Raw genomic sequence first — 17,794 nt, forward strand, 5'->3', positions numbered from 1 at the left:
ACTCGCACCCACGCAAGGCCACTCGCACCCACGCAAGGCCACTCGCACCCACGCAAGGCCACTCGCACCCACGCAAGGCCACTCGCACCCACGCAACGCCACTCGCACCCACGCAACGCCACTTTCACCCACACTGTGCAGTGCACAATAGGTCCCGCAGTAGGAAAGTTGGAGCTATTGGTTTTGTAAATGACAAAGTCCTTTATGTTTTTAAAATGAAAACAAAAATAAAAGGCATTGTTATTTGCAATTGTAATAGCTCCAACTTTCCTACTGCGAGACCTATTGGCAACGCCAGTGCTTGTTACTTTTTCTCAAGAGGCTCAGGAACCATAGAGAAGGGGGAACAGCCCAGGGCCTGCAAACTGCTTTGTTGCTTAGTGTATTTAGTGACGGGGGGTGAGGATGTAACTTGGGGGGAAACAGCCATTACAACGCAACTTTTACAACGCACTACCATTACAACGCAACTTTTACAACGCAGGATCCATTACAACGCATGACATTACTTAGCAGATGCTATTACAACGCATGCCATTACAACGCAAGTATATCATTTTATTTTTTCTTTTATTTAATTCTTAACATTATTTAATTTATTTAATTAAAATAAAAATAAAAAAAATATATAATGTATTTTTTTTAAATAAATAAAATATATTAAGAAATTTTAAAAATAAGTATGAGTATAGGAGTATATGTTTTGGGGTACTGAGGTATATGTTTTGGGGTGTTTGTGTATTTTTAGGGTTTAGGGCTAGGTTTGGGTTATGGGATATAGGGGTATTTTTTAGGGTTCAGGGCTAGGTTTGGGTTATGGGATACAGGGGTATTTTTAGGGTTCAGGGCTAGGTTTGGTTTATGGGGTATAGGGGTATTTTTAGGATTCAGGGCTAGGTTTGGTTTATGGGGTATAGGGGTATTTTTAGGGTTCAGGGCTAGGTTTGGGTTATGGGATACAGGGGTATTTTTAGGGTTCAGGGCTAGGTTTGGGTTATGGGATACAGGGGTATTTATAGGGGTCAGGGCTAGGTTTAAGTTATGGGATACAGGGGTATTTTTAGGGTTCAGGGCTAGGTTTGGGTTATGGGGTACAGGGGTATTTTTAGGGTTTAGGGCTAGGTTTGGGCTATGGGGTACAGGGGTATTTTTAGGGTTTAGGGCTAGGTTTGGGTTATGGGGTACAGGGGTATTTTTAGGGTTAGGTTTGGGTTATGGGGTACAGGGGTATTTTTAGGGTTTAGGGCTAGGTTTGGGTTATGGGGTTCAGGGGTATTTTTAGGGGTCAGGGCTAGGTTTGGGTTATGGGGTACAGGGGTATTTTTAGGGTTCAGGGCTAGGTTTGGGTTATGGGGTACAGGGGTATTTTTAGGGTTCAGGGCTAGGTTTGAGTTATGGGGTACAGGGGTATTTTAAGGGTTTTGTTTTTAAAATAGTACTTTATATAATTAAAATAAATTACTTTAAGTTATTTCAATATTAATTAAAAAAAGTACACAAAAAATTAATTAATTAAAAAATAAGTAAATATTTATTAATTACATTAAAAAAAAAAATATCTATACTTACGTTGTAATGGCTTGCGTTGTAATGGCATCTGCTATGTAATGTCATGCGTTGTAAAGGATCCTGCGTTGTAAAAGTTGCGTTGTAATGATGTGCGTTGTGAAAGTATGCGTTGTAACGTCATACATCCAACTTGGGAGTCCCATGGCACGTCACTGTTAAAGGAACATGTTTACAATTCAAAGATGTGCTGGTGGGTCTTTGCTCTATGTTCTCCAAAGTTGGGCCTCTTTAGCACCTGATGCCCGAGCTCCCTCCTTTTCGCAGGTGGAGGGCCAGCCGTGCGGCTGCAAGTGGCGGGACGGGGGTGGTGGAAAGGCAGAAACAGGGTTTGAATCAGAGTGAAGCCCGATTCTTCCCACATACATCGAGAAGCGGGAGCTCCACTGGGCAGGTGTCCCTCTTCAGTTTCTCTCATACTCGACGTAGCAGGGAACGAGTGACCCTCCCCCTCCGGTCTGGGGCACACCTCGGGCGGCTTTCCTGTCTCGTGCTGCCACACTCCTGTCGACAGGCTTCTGTTTCACCCAAGGCCCTGCAGAGAGATACGTGCTTTACATCCCTGTTTCTTTTGCTGACCTTTTGACCTGGCTGGTCACGATCTGGAGTCAGAGGCCTCTAGCTCAGGGTGAAAGAGCAGGCTGCAGAGGTCAACGCCCTTGCAGGGCACTTCCATCTGCAGCCACTGTAAAGGGGTCTAGCTGTGAGGGTTCGGGAGTGGGTGAACATCAGGGCTCGAGTCGGGTACCACGCGGGTGGACGGCGTCCCCCACTTATTTTACCGGGAGCTTGATAACTGGAGCAAATGGAGGCACACATTCACTCTTTTTGTTTTTTTGCTAGCTTTCGACATGAAACAGTAATTTTTTCAGGCCAAGAGTACTGTATCCAAGTCAAATTACAGGATATTGACCGATTATGTGAGTTGCATTTAGATTTATTGTATTTTAATTTACTTTATGTAGATATGCTGACACGCCGGTTAGGTAAGGCCACTCTGAGCCTTCATCTGTTTGCTACTGAAAACTCGGAGATGCATTATGTCCTATTAGCCCCAACAAGGTATCCATTTAGGGATTTTTTTAAAGACCTATTGCCTATTTCTATCTCTCTTTGAAATACTTTAACTGAGTAACCCAAAATCCTACTTTAGTAGAACTGTGAGTATAAAGAACATTTAAAGGTGTTGGAGGAAGAGCTGAGGTTTTGTAAGAAAAGGACAACATTCCTGAAGCTTCATTCTCCTTCATATTTACTGCTTGTGATGAAACCTAGAAGGTACCTTCATTGAGAATGGTTGGTGACTTACCTTCGCTCAACTTCTCTGAAGATCAAGGAGTCATTATCTGAATTGTCTGTGATATTTTGAAACCTAGCCCACCACTACCCCCCAAAAAACAACTGGCCATATTTATCTAATAATTATGCCCGTTGAAATTACACACACAGCATGCAATAGGTTAATGAGAAGTTTCTGCTGAGTGTGTGTGTGGCTCTGGGTGTGTGTGTGTGGCTGGCTCTGGGTGTGTGTGTGTGGCTGGCTCTGGGTGTGTGTGTGTGGCTGGCTCTGGGTGTGTGTGTGGCTGGCTCTGGGTGTGTGTGTGGCTGGCTCTGGGTGTGTGTGTGGCTGGCTCTGAGTGTGTGTGTGTGTGGTAGTAATTGCTGTCTGCTGAGCTCGTCCGTAGGGTACAATAGGTCTCACATTTGCGAGAGATTAAGCTATTGGCAATGTAAATGACAATGCCATTTATTTATCTGTTTTCAAAACCAACACATAAATACAAATGTTGTCATTTACAATGCCAATAGCTCTAACTTTTCCAAAGGCGAAACCGTTGCATTGTAAATGCTTGTTTAGGTTTCGCCCTGGCCGTAGCACTGCGAAAGCAGTGCTCCGCCCAGGGCAAAAACTTATGTCCTACAGTATGGGGCTTCGTCCCGCCTCTGTCTTCCATTGGCTAGCTCCATAAATGGAGGCTAGCCATTGGAAGAGATTGGCTGTCAGTCACTATTTCCCAGTCGGAACGCGATTGGGGGCGTTTCTGTGTCTTTTTTAAGTCCCGCCCCTTGTTGCCGTGTGTCCCAGGCCACGCTGTGATTGGCTGCCGGCCCGGGACACCCCCGTGACGTCATTCCCCGGGCCGCGCTGTGATTGGCTGCCGGCCCGGAACACGTCCGTGACTTCATTCCCCGGGCCGCGCTGTGATTGTCTGCCGGCCGGGACCTGACTTGTTACACTATGCACTCAATGCAAACATTTATTTAGCGCTTCATACTTGTTTTTTACTGTACTCTCTGTATACAGTCCTCCCTCAAGCTCACATAAAAGTCTGAGTAGTGCCCATAGACAGGCTCAACTGCAGTTTGTCTTCATGTTTTTATAGTGCCCGTCTCTCTTAACCTCACTCAAAGGTATCTTCCTACGTTATGCGAAAGTGTCATCTTCAATGAGTTGTGCAGGAATGCTCTTGGCAATTGATTGGTTAGACTGGAGGGCTGTACCAAATCGCTCAGCAGGTGTGATTTTCTTTAGTGCTGCGTGGCAGGGTCTCGTCTATGCTGAAAAGAGTTCAACATCATCTTTCTATGTAGTCGTCACTCATACTTTATCGTAGCGTCCCTATCAGTGTACGCGTGTAATATTACAATTCTCCACGTTCTGTGGGTCAGCGGTCATGTGTATTAGAAATCTCACTTGCGTTGACAATGCCCTTGTCTCCGGCTGTCACGGATGCTTTGTCAATGACACTGTTGTTCTTTTTGTGAACTCGTATAGTGCAGTACTTCATTAAAGCGCCTCCGAGCGATGTAGATCTCGGGTATTCTCTAGCAGTTTCTCTCTTTCAGAGCCACTCTTAGCCTCTGGTATTGTCAGCTGAACCATCTTTAAATTGGCTGTCTTTCTAGGAGATGTGTGTCGCTCTTCTTTCCCCTCGTTTCTCTTCCTTATTTGTCTGATCCCTTTCTTTCTCTGCCATCTCACCTGTCACTACCTCATCCTTTCCCTGCTTGGTTCATTCCCATACAGCTGCGCCCCTTTGCTACCACTCAGTCCTTGGGTTGTTTCTCACCCAGGTCCCTGTTACTGTTTTGGAGTAAGAGCCATCATTACTCACACCTTTCCCATTCCGGCTGCCTTCCTCATGCGGTCTCTCGCTACCTGTAAATCCTTCTAGCGTCCCCATTATTTACATCCCTGCGCTCCCCCTCTTCTCTTACTCACACCCTCGTCGCTTAGCACTCGAGTCTGACTTGCTCCTCGCTGGCTTCTCTGTTTCACGCTGTATGGGGGCCGCCGGCACCCTCTAAGCACGCGCCACCTATAGCACCTTTATTGTTGGGGCCGGTAGACACTCTCGTCCCCCAGTCAATCTCGTCCTCCCAACCATAGCTTCCCGGAGTGCACGTTCTTCTTCCTGTCAGGAGATAGGAACCGTTAGACCGGCCACAGTCGTCCACCCCTGCTCGCGGGCAGGAGGGTGTAGTAATGCTGTGTCCTGTACCCCCCAGTGCCGGCCCAGGGCGCTACACATCCGCCGGCATCCCTGACCCTCCCTCCGGGACCCCCTCCTCACCTCAGGAGCTGTTAGTGCCTGCGCGGCTCTTGCACTCTTCCGCCGCCATCACGGCTGTCAGTGGGCGGGGAGCTGCGCGTGACGGAGGGAGGGGGCCGTGGCTCCGGACCGATCAACACACCCGACAGTGACGCTTCCCTCGACCCTGCGGCGAGGAGCTCACCGGGGAACGTTGAGTGATGCGCCGGACACCACTCCGGGGTCGGCGTGCCCCCCATGATATGGGCTACTCTTTCAGACGTCCTAGGTTTTTAGCTAAGGACACGTTGCATTCTGGGATATGCAGTTTCCTAATGGTGCTCTAATAAACATCCCAGCATGAAGTTGGCCTAAAAGCTGGACTGGTTGATGGTTTCACACATGACCTGGGGGGCACTTCGGAGGTATGCCCCAAATTCAAAGTGCGTTCCATAACACATGTCACTCGCACGTAATAAGTGAGTGTTATTTTAAGTGCTTAAGTACACCCCCACCACCCAAGTTATCAAAATACCTTTTAACCTGTTGAGACTCCAAGAAGGCCGAAGTCAGATGTTTGGCGTATATGCTCCATTTGAAGCCAAAGAGATTAACTATTTGATAGGGGAGGGGTTTGCATAGTGGGTGGCTCAACTAAACGTAACGTTAAACATTTGGCAGCTATCATGCATCAATGTGGCCATCACAGGCAAGGTGTCATAGGCCTAAAATGACCAGCACCATTTTACTGAGCTGCACAGGGTACCATTATACCCTCTCACTCAAAGTAGCATACTCTCCCAGATCAAACAGTACAACATTCATGTGAGTGCAGGCCACACTTTGCAGTGAACAAGACTGAGCAAGCACACATTTTCAAAAGCTTCGGTGATATAGCCATAGGTTTTACTGGGGTTTTGTTTTGACTTATGTGAAAATGAACGTAAGATCAGGTCCATAGTGAACAAAAACTGGGCAATTGTACTAACAGATCCAGTTCTGAGGATGAGTTTACCATCGATTCCGACTATGACATTCAACAGAGCAAGAAACGGGTTCTATTCTGAGATAAGATACTAGTCACTGGGTTAGCAGTAGTGTGGCAAGTATTGGCGCCTCTAGGGTTCACGTAAATCTGAACAACTGAATATTATCCATGGTGCAACAAGTGAGAGGATAACCCACAACCTCCGAAGCGGACCGTAGTCCTAATAAATGAAACAAACAACTTGTGCACCCGCAATTATTAACAGTATAACTACTGGATGTATCCCATAAGTCACACAATCATGCATAGCTTCTTGGAGTTTCTTGTTGCTCAAATGGCTGTAATTTCTGATATTTTGAAGTGTCCCTCGTCTTCATTGCATGATATTTGTTCGTGAGTAATTACTGTCTGCTGAGCTCGTCCGTAGGGTACAATAGGTCTCACATTTGCGAGAGATTAAGCTAATGGCAAGGTAAATGACAATACCATTTATTTATCTGTTTTCAAAACCAACACATAAATACAAATTTTGTCATTTAAAATGCCAATAGCTCTAACTTTTCCAAAGGCGAAACCATTGCATTGTAAATGCTTGTTTGTGCTGCGGCTCCTGCTGCACCAGGCGGGTGGTCTCAGTGCTGCGATAGTCAAAGCGCAGGCTTGCTTAGGCAGGATTAATGATGGGCTGGCACGGAGCTGCATGCTCACACGTCCGCCGTATTTGACTGCCAAGCCACGCACCTCATATGTTCTTAATACGGAGGCTAGAGAAGAAATATAGGTAGCTCTTCTTGATGTTAATTATGAAAAAAAATATCTGATGGTAGATTGCAGAAAAAGTTAGTCTTACTATGGTTTTACAATAAGCTGGTTCTCAGCCCAAAGCAGCAAATATGGTTTGAAGGTGATAAAACTGATGATAGAATTGTTTCTCACAGGACGAACCAAGTTTTCTGTGATTGCAGATTAGTGGAGTTATTCATAGACTGCCAGAGCTTCATTGAATGCAGGAAAATCACTGCAAGAGAACTTGCTGTGAGCAGAGTAGTTTGAAATTCAGGCCTATGCCATGATTATGCCCTTTCATAAGTGCCCTTTTCAATAGCGGTGATGCATTGTGCCCTGCATAGAATAAAAGAATCTGAAGCAAATGGCCAAAGCATTTGGAGAACTGCAACTAAATACACTTTATTTGGAGGGTCTCCTAATTTGAAGCATCATGAGGTACCAAAATAGCTATGCAAAGTTATGGGCTCGCTGCAGTAGCAAAACATCCCACGCAGAGGGTCAGTGCCATAGGGCAGGAAAGGGTATCATGAGAAGTGATTTTCTTGTTTAAAAAGTGCCAATTGATTCTGTTGGCACACTTCTGGTGAACATTTATTTGTGACCTAGGAAAATCTGTGAAGCCCCTCTAAGACTACAACTTTATGGGAATCTGCTGCCTGGGAATTTGGGCATTGTTCTGCATGAATGGCTTCAGTTTCAGCCACTTGGTTCCCGTTTAGTTGAGAGTTGCCCTGTTCTGTTTCGAGACAACTAAGTGTCCTGAAGCTTTTTATTTAATGACTCTCTGAATGTACTCTCCCATTCCTTCCAATGTTTACACATACTATTCTCTGCTGAATGTCCAAGCTTGATGGATTCATGAAGTGCATGGGGATCTGAAACGTATAGCTTTTCGGATTTTTGACAAGTTGGATACTTGTTATGCTAAGCTGCAAGTTAATGTGGATAGATGAAGTAGTAATGGTGTATTTGGTGATTTGATGTGTGTGGAATCATACTGGATAGGTGCGCGTGTACTCGGGAGAATCATTTTTTATTGTTACACATGTTGGTTCAGTACTAATATTTGTACTTTTTTTTTGTAGATGTGCTTGAGGGGTACAATGGTACAATATTTGCGTATGGACAAACATCCTCTGGAAAAACTCATACTATGGAGGTAAATCTTAATTTTCTCAGTTTTTGCAGTCATTTGTATTCTTGCCAGTTTCCCCTCATAACATTTAAATGTTATATTAATTCTAATAACCCTGTAGTAAAGTCTTTAAAGTTGCTGTACTAGTTCAGGTTCTAGACTAAAACATTATTTTGTGCATAGAAGTTGTTTGCTAAAGGAAGCAGAACACTCTCTCACTATTGTCTTTTCCCTTTTCTAGTGTTCGAGCCCGTTGTAACACACAGTTATATTGTTCTGCTGAGGTATTTATTTACTGAAGCCGGTTACTTTCTACAGAATATTGTTAATGATTATAACCAGCATTAAATAAAAAAAATTCCAATCGGGCAAAACATAAGGAGTTCTCCTTTTAGAAAAGAAATGTACCACAGGTCATTTCTACAGCCTTCTGAAGTTGAGTAAACATGTCGTACTTTACTCTTCAGCTCGAAACTGTATCACATGCCTTCATGGCTTTCATATGAACCTGAATGTCCAAGATTTTGTTAGTTTTGTATATCAAAGTACAGCTCTATTTGAGCCCAAGCAAATGTTCTATTTGTTTCATTTTCATGTGCTCCTTTATCTCGAGCCATATCACCTGAATCAATTGATATTTCTACCTCCTATCTTTTTGGGTTGTAGACACTTATCCCAATTTTGTTATTGGACTCTTTGTGTACTGTTTTCTTTTTCATGTTTAAATACAAAATATGTACAGGGGCAATAATTGGCATTGCTTGTGAAAGAAGTAACCATTTGTGCATAAGAAGCTGTGCATTATTTCACCATCTAATGGTTGGTTCCAGAGGACATCAAGGGAAACCGAAAAAACGCAGAGAGACTGAAAATTCAGGCCTTTCACGTGGGCTTCGACCACACTGGTTGGGGGTGCAGGGGGAGCTTTTATGATATGTGAAAAATACCCCTGTCATATTTTGCCTCACTTGCCACCAGAAATATGCTCAGAAGCACAAAACAAGATTTATAATCAGTAGCTACCCTCCCTAGCATACGTATTGTAAGGGAGGAGAGGTGGGTTCATTATGTCATAATGCAGTCCTAGCCCAAACAGGGTTTCTGAAGGATATTGTACTGTTGAGCGAAGAAGCAGCGCTGGGATACAGTGAGGCAGTGAAAGGAGGGTGGGGGGGAAAACATTATGAAGACCTACTTCGACCTAGAGAAAGAAGAGGTGCTGAAAAAGACCTAGATCCGAAACGGAAGATAAATGCTGGTCAGCAGTGCCTCAGGGTCACAGTGGGATCAAGTCCAAACCATTGAACTTAAAGTTCTCAAGCACCTTCGACACAAAACTGATGGTAAGGAAAAAAGGAACTATAAAGATGAAAGAGCCCCACAGATAAAAGACGCTTTTGGGGACAAACATCCAGACGTCGGACCTGACTCTGTGATAGCGTCGGAGGAAGGAAAAAGAGTGAGAAGGAAAAGAGACTTCAGCCCCAAAAAAAAAAAAAAAACCTTCAATGCTTGATATCTAATAACTGACTTTTGAGGTTGATAAGAAGAAATGTATACTTGAGCCCAAATGACAGCTCTGCTGAAGTAGAAAGGAGTTTGGTTAAACCATTTAGGGTTGAGAACCCCTCTGAAACCCGAGAGTAGGACTCTGGAAGACAAACAGGTAGAGTTAGAACCACTAGCAGTACTGAGCAGTACCGAGCAACAAGAGGAAGAGCAGGACCTCTTGTATGAAGAGTAGGAACCGTATAAGCATGGTGTGCATGACACATCGGAGACCACAGAAGAGTGGTGGCAAGCTCTGGACACATAGTCGCCAAAAAAGGGCATTGACTCTTACTCCTCAAGACCCTTGCCTCCAGATGATCTCAGTCATTAAAAGAGCAGATGACACAGATCGCAATTAAAAGAAGAACGAACAAAATCATCCATCTCAAAAACTTACTTTCTGCACAGAAAAATAATAAATGCCTGGCTGTTTTGCCAAGCATGCTAGACCAGGGAAAAACTTGGGAAGGACTTGCCTCTTCAGAAGCTGTCCTACCCAGGGTGGAGAAAAAATGCAGATAAATCAGAAGACTCTGTAAAACCATATAAAACACCCCAACAGATTTCATCATAGCTTCCATGCATAGGAAGACCGCTAATGCCCCAACATCTACTGGACAACCACCAGATATTAAAACAAGGAGAATACAAATTGTTGGGAGAAGAGAATGGAGAGATAATTTGTCACACAATGGTTAATTTGTCACACAATGGTTACTAAGAAAAAATAAGGCTATGTTAAACAGATGCGTCACCCACACAAAAAAGGAAGGAATGCTAGCAAAAGACTTACAACTGGCAATTGCTCACGGGAGCATTCCAAACTATTGTTCTTTAGCCCACCATGCCATTTCAGATTAGACCTAGCCACATGCAAATTAGTTGTGATCCTGCTTCAGTATGACCAGTCCAGCCTGAACTTCCAAGCTAGGTCCTCCCTGAACCAGAACACAAGCAACCCAAGACAGGTTTCAGCCTGATTGGGACTCTTGAGTAAGTTGTAGCTTGGTTACAGTTGCACAGAGATCAATGTCTGGGCATACTCCTGGCCACTTAAGGTGTTCTATTAATCACACAAGAGGTTACGTTTAACTATTGGCGATTGCCAGGGGTTGCATTCCAACCTATCTTTCTCTGTGCAAAGTGTGTGCCCAGACGTGGGTCCAGTGCTCACTATGCCATAGGACTCAAGCTACCTTCTACTGACAAGCCCAAAGTTGCTGAACACCTCTCTGGATTTGCGTATGGTCCATTTTTGGAGGGGGCCCTGCCCAGAAGTTTGGGATGAATTGGTGCGCCAAAGGTAAGCCCGTCTACGCCCATCCGCGCCCAGCGCCAGACCCCCTGCCCCCCGCAAAACCCTCTCAAACCGCTTATCGTACGACGCCGCTTCCCTCCTTGCCCTCAACCCCGGACGCACACCACAATGCTGCACAGCTACCCCAGGATACACCCATGGACCATTCACCTGCCACTCCTGCAAATACACCAGCTTCAGAACCCACACCAAATCCACTTCCCCCAAACACAGATCCGACTAACCACCTGAACTGCATCCTGCTGAACACCCGCTCGGTGCACAGACACGCCACTGAACTCCGGGATCTACTCGACTCTACATCGCAGGACGTCGCCTTCCTTACTGAAACATGGATGAACGCCTCATCAGCACCCGACATCGCCATAGCCATCCCGGACAATTACAAGATCATCCGAAAAGACCGCACCATCCAAACAGGAGGAGGCATCGCCATCGTCCATAAGAACACCATCCGCATCACGACCAGCTCCGACGACAACCGCCGAACACCTTCACTTCCAGATCCACACCGACCCCAGGACCACACTCCGAGGCACCCTCATCTACAGACCACCAGGAACCCGCACACAATTCAACGAAGACATTACTGACTTCATCAGCCCACATGCCCTCACTTCCGAGAACTACATCCTACTGGGAGACCTCAACTTCCACCTGGAAAAGAAAAATGACAGCAACACCACCACCCTTCTGGACAACCTGGCCAATCTCGGACTCAAACAACTTGTTGACACCCCCACCCACTTAGCCGGACACACGCTCGACCCTATTTTCACCTCCAGCAAGCACATCTCCTTCGATCACACCTCAGCTCTTCATTGGACGGACCACAGCTGCGTCCACAACCCACAACCCACCACAACCTATTCCTTGAAGAAACTGGAACAAAATCACCACCGACCAACTCACCACATCACTCATCCGAAACCCTCCTACCATTTCATCGGACCCAAACCAAGCCGCCACCAAACTCGCACAATGGATCACCCACAGCGCTGACGAATTAGCACCCTTGAAAAACAACCAGATCAAACAAGGTAGCAAAAAGGCCACCTGGTTCAACGATGACCTTAAGAAATCCAAGAAGTTATGTCGCACCCTCGAGAACCTGGAGAAAAAACCCAACCACTAACATGACCTCCTTCAAGGACCCACCCGCAAACACCACCAATTGATCCGATCCAACAAGAAATCAGCATTCAAAGATCGACTCGACAACAACGCCCACAACAGCAAAGAACTATTCTGTAGTAGGGGATCTCTGTGTATAGTCATAATCTAGTGAATAGTCCCGCCCATGTGCGTGGACCCCGGAGCAATCAAAAATAATCTCTTAAAGTGTTGAAAAAATGCAGAACTGCACAGACACTGAAGAGATAATTTAAAGACATATAATGCACCCTAAAAACAGGCTACACTGTCCAGTACTTCAACTAGAAATTCCACCAAAAATCCACAATACAGCAAAGCCTGTCCAGATTTTCCTTGCTGTTAGATCTGGGGGTCTCTAGTTGGCAGAGGTAAGTACCTTAGACCAAGTAGGGACCCTTGCTTCTAGTCGGGGTGAAGGAATAACCCTCTGAGATAACCCCTGCTCACCCTCTAGGTAGCATGGCGCGAGCAGTCTAGGCTAAACAGAGGCAATGTGGATAACATTTGCACTTAACACAACAATAATCCCCGATCCACCACAAACTGAGACCACACAGGTAAGTATATTTTATAAAAATATATAACTTTATCTAGTTTCAGCAAGGTAAATAAAGCAGTTACACGATAATCACTTCTTTAGAAAGGTGTATCACTTAAGCTTAATGGTTGCAGTTAATCTTTGAGGTGGTACTCAATTTCAGGAAGTTCGTATATTAAAAAGAAATGTCTCAAGTCACTTAAATCAGCCGGCAAAAATATGGTTGCTGATTTATGGTTAAGTAGCTCTTAAAACGAGCATCCTAAGCAATGCCAGTAGTCAAATAATTTCCCAAACAGCCCTGGGAGCAACTGCACCCCAAGCGCTGCAAGCGCGCCTCACCGTGTACTCCTTGGACTCTTTTCCTTCCACCGGCACAGCCTCCCACGCCCTCTGGCTTCAGGCGGCCCGCGCCTGCAGAGCACACTCGCTCCTGGCCCCGGCCGGTCCTGGTTGCTCTCCCGCCCGCTCTCGGCAATCCCACGAGCGGTGGGGGAGGTAGGCAGGCGCTCAGCTGCTGGGACGGTAGGCCAGGGGTCTCCAAGGCCCTAGCGGTTCCCTCGGCGAGGACGGGTCACTTCTTCCCGGGTCCGGCGGTGATCCGACGGCACTCGAAGCGGTCCCGATGGCGGGGACCAATCCTGTTGCGGCAAATGGGGCGAGCCTCCAGCAGCACCTGGGAGTCAGCCAATGGCAGTGCGGCTCCCGGGACAGGCCAGCAATGACGCTCCGCTCCTTCGGCCAATCACGGCCCACCACCACTGATGACGCTGCGCCGCACGGGCCTATCCCGTCGCGGCGTTAGTGAGGGGGCTCGGCTCCCTCAACCAATGGGAGCGCGGCGGCTTCGTTCTTCGCCGCTTCAGCTCCCCAACGATCGGCAATCTTCTGGGGGTATTCCTTGTCCTGGGCCACTATGGTGTTTTGGCGGCAAAGGGTTTTTGAGGGCGCAGGTCACGAATAGACCCCCCCTCTCGGCCTCACAACCACTTGGGAGCGGATTTCACGAGGGGAGGCACCACAAGCCTCCGACCCTCGCTGGGAATGTGCCGATGAGCACACCGATCCCTTCCTCACGCTCCCCAGTCGAGTACCACATGTCCCAGGTCACCACAGCACAATCTGGCAGCTGCTTTTGGCGAAGCTTTAGGAACCTTTAACCCTGGGTTCCCAACAGGAGGCCAGCTCTTCTCAGGCCCTTGGAGATTCAAGTTGCAGACACAGCACACAGCCAAGTCTTGGCAGTTTCAAGCAGGCAGGGTCCCAGCACACAGCGAAGTCTCTTTCTCCTCCTCAGCTTCCAGTTAGACAGCAGAACAGGTCAGCCCTTGGAGCACACAACAAGGCAATCTTCCTTTAGTTCTCCAGCAGTCCTTCTTCCAGCCGAGGTTCCTCTTGATTGTAGAATCTTAGAATCTAATCTTCTGTAGTCAGGGGTCCTTCCCTTATACCCCAAAAAGTCTTTGAAGTCTTTGTGCAAGGGGGCCCTGAGCACTGGAATGTTTCTGGTGTTCTTTTTCCTGTCAGCTTCAGGGTCAGAGGTGACAGTGGGCCGGCAGGAGAGGGAGCCAGCATGGTGGTCAGGCAGACACAGCCCGGCACTATCAGGCGCTTCTTCCTCCCCCTTCCCTGGCAACAGATGTTGCCTTTCACCTCTGGGCTGACTCCGACCCCCTCCGGGGCCCTGCAGCCCCTGTCCCACTCAGACCAGCCAGGCAATCCACAAACAGGCCCAGGCACACAGAAAGGTTTAGACAAGAGAACAGCCACTTTCTAAAAGTACTATTTTCAACCCCAGGATTTAAAAACAACCTTCACTAAGAGATGTGTTATTACATTCTGAGTTCAGGGATATCAATCACTTATGTTCCATCTTGTTCCTATGGGAAGATAGGCTGGGATCCAATGGGACCAGCCTCCCCCATGTTACTCTATGGAGCAAGACAGCCTTACAGCAGTGAGCACACAAAATGGCTGCTGCTCACTACCAGAGCATGTTACCTGCACTAGTACATGCTCTACCTTATCCATACACTGCACCCTGCCCAGGGGGGTACCTTGAGCCTTCCATAGGGGTGACTGATGTGCACAGACAGGGAAGGGTTAGACCCAGCCAGTGGGGACACCGGCTAGGCGGACATGGCAGTCCGCTGACTGCACACAGGCCCTGCGCTGGCAGGCCTGAGACACCATTTTAGAGCTACTCATGTGGGTGGCGCAATCTGCGCTGCAGGCCCACTAGTAGCATCTGTCATCACCAGCCCTGGCACACACAGGGCACTTTACTAGGTACTTCATGGTGATACAAATATGCCAATCGGGTATACCCAATCAATATGACAATTTCCAGAGGGAGCACTTACACTCTGACACTGATCAGCAGTGGCAGAGTGTCCCAAGCATCTAAATCAGCAAAAACGAAATCCAGCACAGCATCAAAAATACATGAGTCAGAGGCAAAAAGATGGGGGAATAACCACTCCAAGGGTGTCAGGTCTAACACTTGCCTTAAGCAAAAACCCCTCTGGAATGATAGAGAGGAAGACCTGGACAGACAAGCCCCATAGGCTGCCATTATGTGGCTCAGAATAGGATACTGTGCCTTTAAGAGAACTTTCCAGAACTTCACAGTATCCCAGAATTCCCTGCAGGTCCCTCTTACTTTCAGTTTTGCAGCGTGAATCTTTCTGGATTCACTATGCTGTGCATATTCCGCGGTCTTGTGGTTGGGTCCGGATTCGTAGTCTTTTCTCTCTTTTTTTTTTTTTTTTTTGTGGCCCAGGTGGGCGTCGGCGTCACCCTTCCTTGGGTGTATTTCCGGTGACGTCGGCATGCTTCCTGCGGAAGCTCCCATCCCTGGGCGCCATCTTCAGATTCTTTTTTCCGCGGTCGGGTCTGGATCGTTCCCGTTGGGCTCCAGACATTTTTGGAGAAAGTACTGCAAAGCGAGAAGTTCGAGAAGAAATTAAAAGAAGAAGACCAAGGAAGACTTCGCAGACCATTGGCGAAGAGAGAAGGAGGAGAGAACGTCGAGAACTTCGACGATCATCGACGTCCACGCGGTCAGGGAAGCCTGAAACGCTCGAGGATGGACAACACGCCGTTCAAGTTCTGCCCGAATTGCAGACACAAGTACGCGCAGAAAGATCAGCACCCGGTGTGCAACCTTTGCCTACCGGTCGACCACAGAACCGAAGACTGCAACGCCTGCTCCGTCTTCGCCGCGAAGACCCTTCGTGTGAGGAAGAGCCAGAGGGTAGCACACGCCACCCTCGGAGGAAAAGCCCCGACGCCTTCGCTGTACGACCTGGGGATGTCCTCAGAGGAAGAGGACAACGCTGCCGCCGAACACGACAGCTACACGGTCGTAGAGACCGATTCCAAGAAGACGCCTGATAAGGTAGGAGACTCGACGTCCCACAAGAGCACGAGAGACCCTGAGTCTCGAAAAAACGAGGGCCAGACCCCGAAGGCGCCGACGCAGCGACATCTGCAGTCCGCGACCGCACACAGGCCCAGCGGATCCTCAGAGAAGGAGTCCCTGGCGCCGAGAGCTGTAGAACAGCAGAAGGCTCCGAAGATCGCCTCCGAAAGGGGCCGGGCTGTTGAGCAGCAGAAGGCGCCGAAGATCGTCTCCGAAAGGGACCGATCGGCGTCGAGGGAGAAAGACCCGAAAGCTTTGACGACGTCCAAGGACCCGAAACCAAGTTCGACGTCCAAACCTTCGACGCCGAGAGTCTCGCCGCCGAGCCAGGTGACGAAGAGAGGGGCCGAGCGTTCCGAGGCCGAGAACGCGGCCGAAAGGGAAAAGAAAAGACGGCGTTTGGAGGCCGAGATGGCGAGCATCTTGCAGCGGAAGAAGGATTTCGACGCTGAGATGAGTACCTTTACAATTCCACACAAGACCAAGCACGTGGTGCTAGATCTGGTCGAAGAGGAAGAAGAACTCGGCGACGGACATGGCCCGGCCGCCGAGATGGTCGACGACCAGGGAGATGAGGAGAATCCCTACGAGGATTACGGCTATGACGAGGAGGAGGGCAGTAGGTTGGACGCCGAGTCGGTCACCTCTGACCCCATCGAGGAGGATTACCTGGATATCGACACCGAGAGCCCGGAGGAGGCGGTCGACACATACCCCTCGAGGCCCTCGCCGCCTGACGACATCGGGGCATACAATTCGGCGATACAATCTGCCGCAGCGGCATTTAGGTTAAAGCTCGACGAGGAGAAGCAGAAAGCAGACTTCCTGCTCGAGACTTTGCTCCCAACACAGACAAGGAGCCAGTTCCTCCCAATGCTCGAGAGCGTCTTGGCTCAAGGACAAGAAGCATTCAAGGAGCCCGCAACATGCAAGGCGGTAACCCCTAGAACAGAGAAAAAATACAAACACTCCACGAAGGACCCGGCCTACATTCGAGGCGAGGTCTCCGCAGACTCCATTATCACGGCCACGGCTAGGAAGAGGGCCAACGTATCCACTACCTCGGGCCCACCACCGGATAAGGAGAGCAAGAGGATGGATCTGGTGGGCAGAAGGATCGAACGGAATGCTGCGACCCACTGGCGCATGGCTAACTCCAACGCTCTTCTAAACAGGCACATGTACCAGATCATGGACGGCCTGGGGCACTTGGTGAAGGACCTACCCCAGGAGGCCAGGCAGAAGGCCGAGATGTTGGTCGAAGAGGGGAAAAATGCGGCAAATTCTTGCCTTAAGACGGCCCTGGACGGGGCAGACACCGCCAGCAGGCTGATGATGATGGGTGTCACGGAAAGGAGACACGCCTGGCTCAGGATTTCAGGGTTCAAACCAGAGGTGCAACACAGTATCCTCAACACACCGTTCAACGGCGACACGCTCTTCGGGGCAACTGTGGACGAGAAACTCAGCCAGCTCAAGAAAGATAATGAGACGGCAAGGTCTATGGGGGCGTTGCAGTTCAGAGGCAACAGAAGAGGCACCCCGTCACGGAGGCCCGGCGGGAGAGGTGGAAACCAACCAGGTACATCACACCAGGTTTTCCAGCAAACGCACCAGGCAGACTCACAGGGACAGCAAGGTCAGCAGAAACAGTCCTGGCAGTACCAACCAAGAGGTCAGTCCTTTCGAGGAAGAAACGGACGTGGCCAGAATAGGAGAGGGGGGCAGCAGCCCTCCTCGAAGTGACTCAACAGAACTCTGGGTGCCCAGCCACAGAAAGGACCCGGGGGGGCACCA

At 48.3% G+C, this 17,794-nt stretch overlaps 1 protein-coding gene across 1 annotated transcript in view; it reads left to right on the forward strand.

The window, feature by feature from the left end:
- Window positions 1-17,794, forward strand: part of KIF5B (kinesin family member 5B) — an 862,770-nt gene that overhangs the window by 185,617 nt on the left and 659,359 nt on the right. Inside the window, exon 3 of the mRNA XM_086941550.1 lies at window positions 7,962-8,035. Within this exon, the coding sequence (XP_086797676.1) occupies window positions 7,962-8,035 (74 nt within the window). The remainder of the gene's footprint in view (window positions 1-7,961; window positions 8,036-17,794) is intronic.

Source organism: Lissotriton vulgaris, chromosome 10 (assembly GCF_964263255.1).
Source record: "Lissotriton vulgaris chromosome 10, aLisVul1.2, whole genome shotgun sequence".
Lineage (NCBI taxonomy): Eukaryota > Metazoa > Chordata > Amphibia > Caudata > Salamandridae > Lissotriton > Lissotriton vulgaris.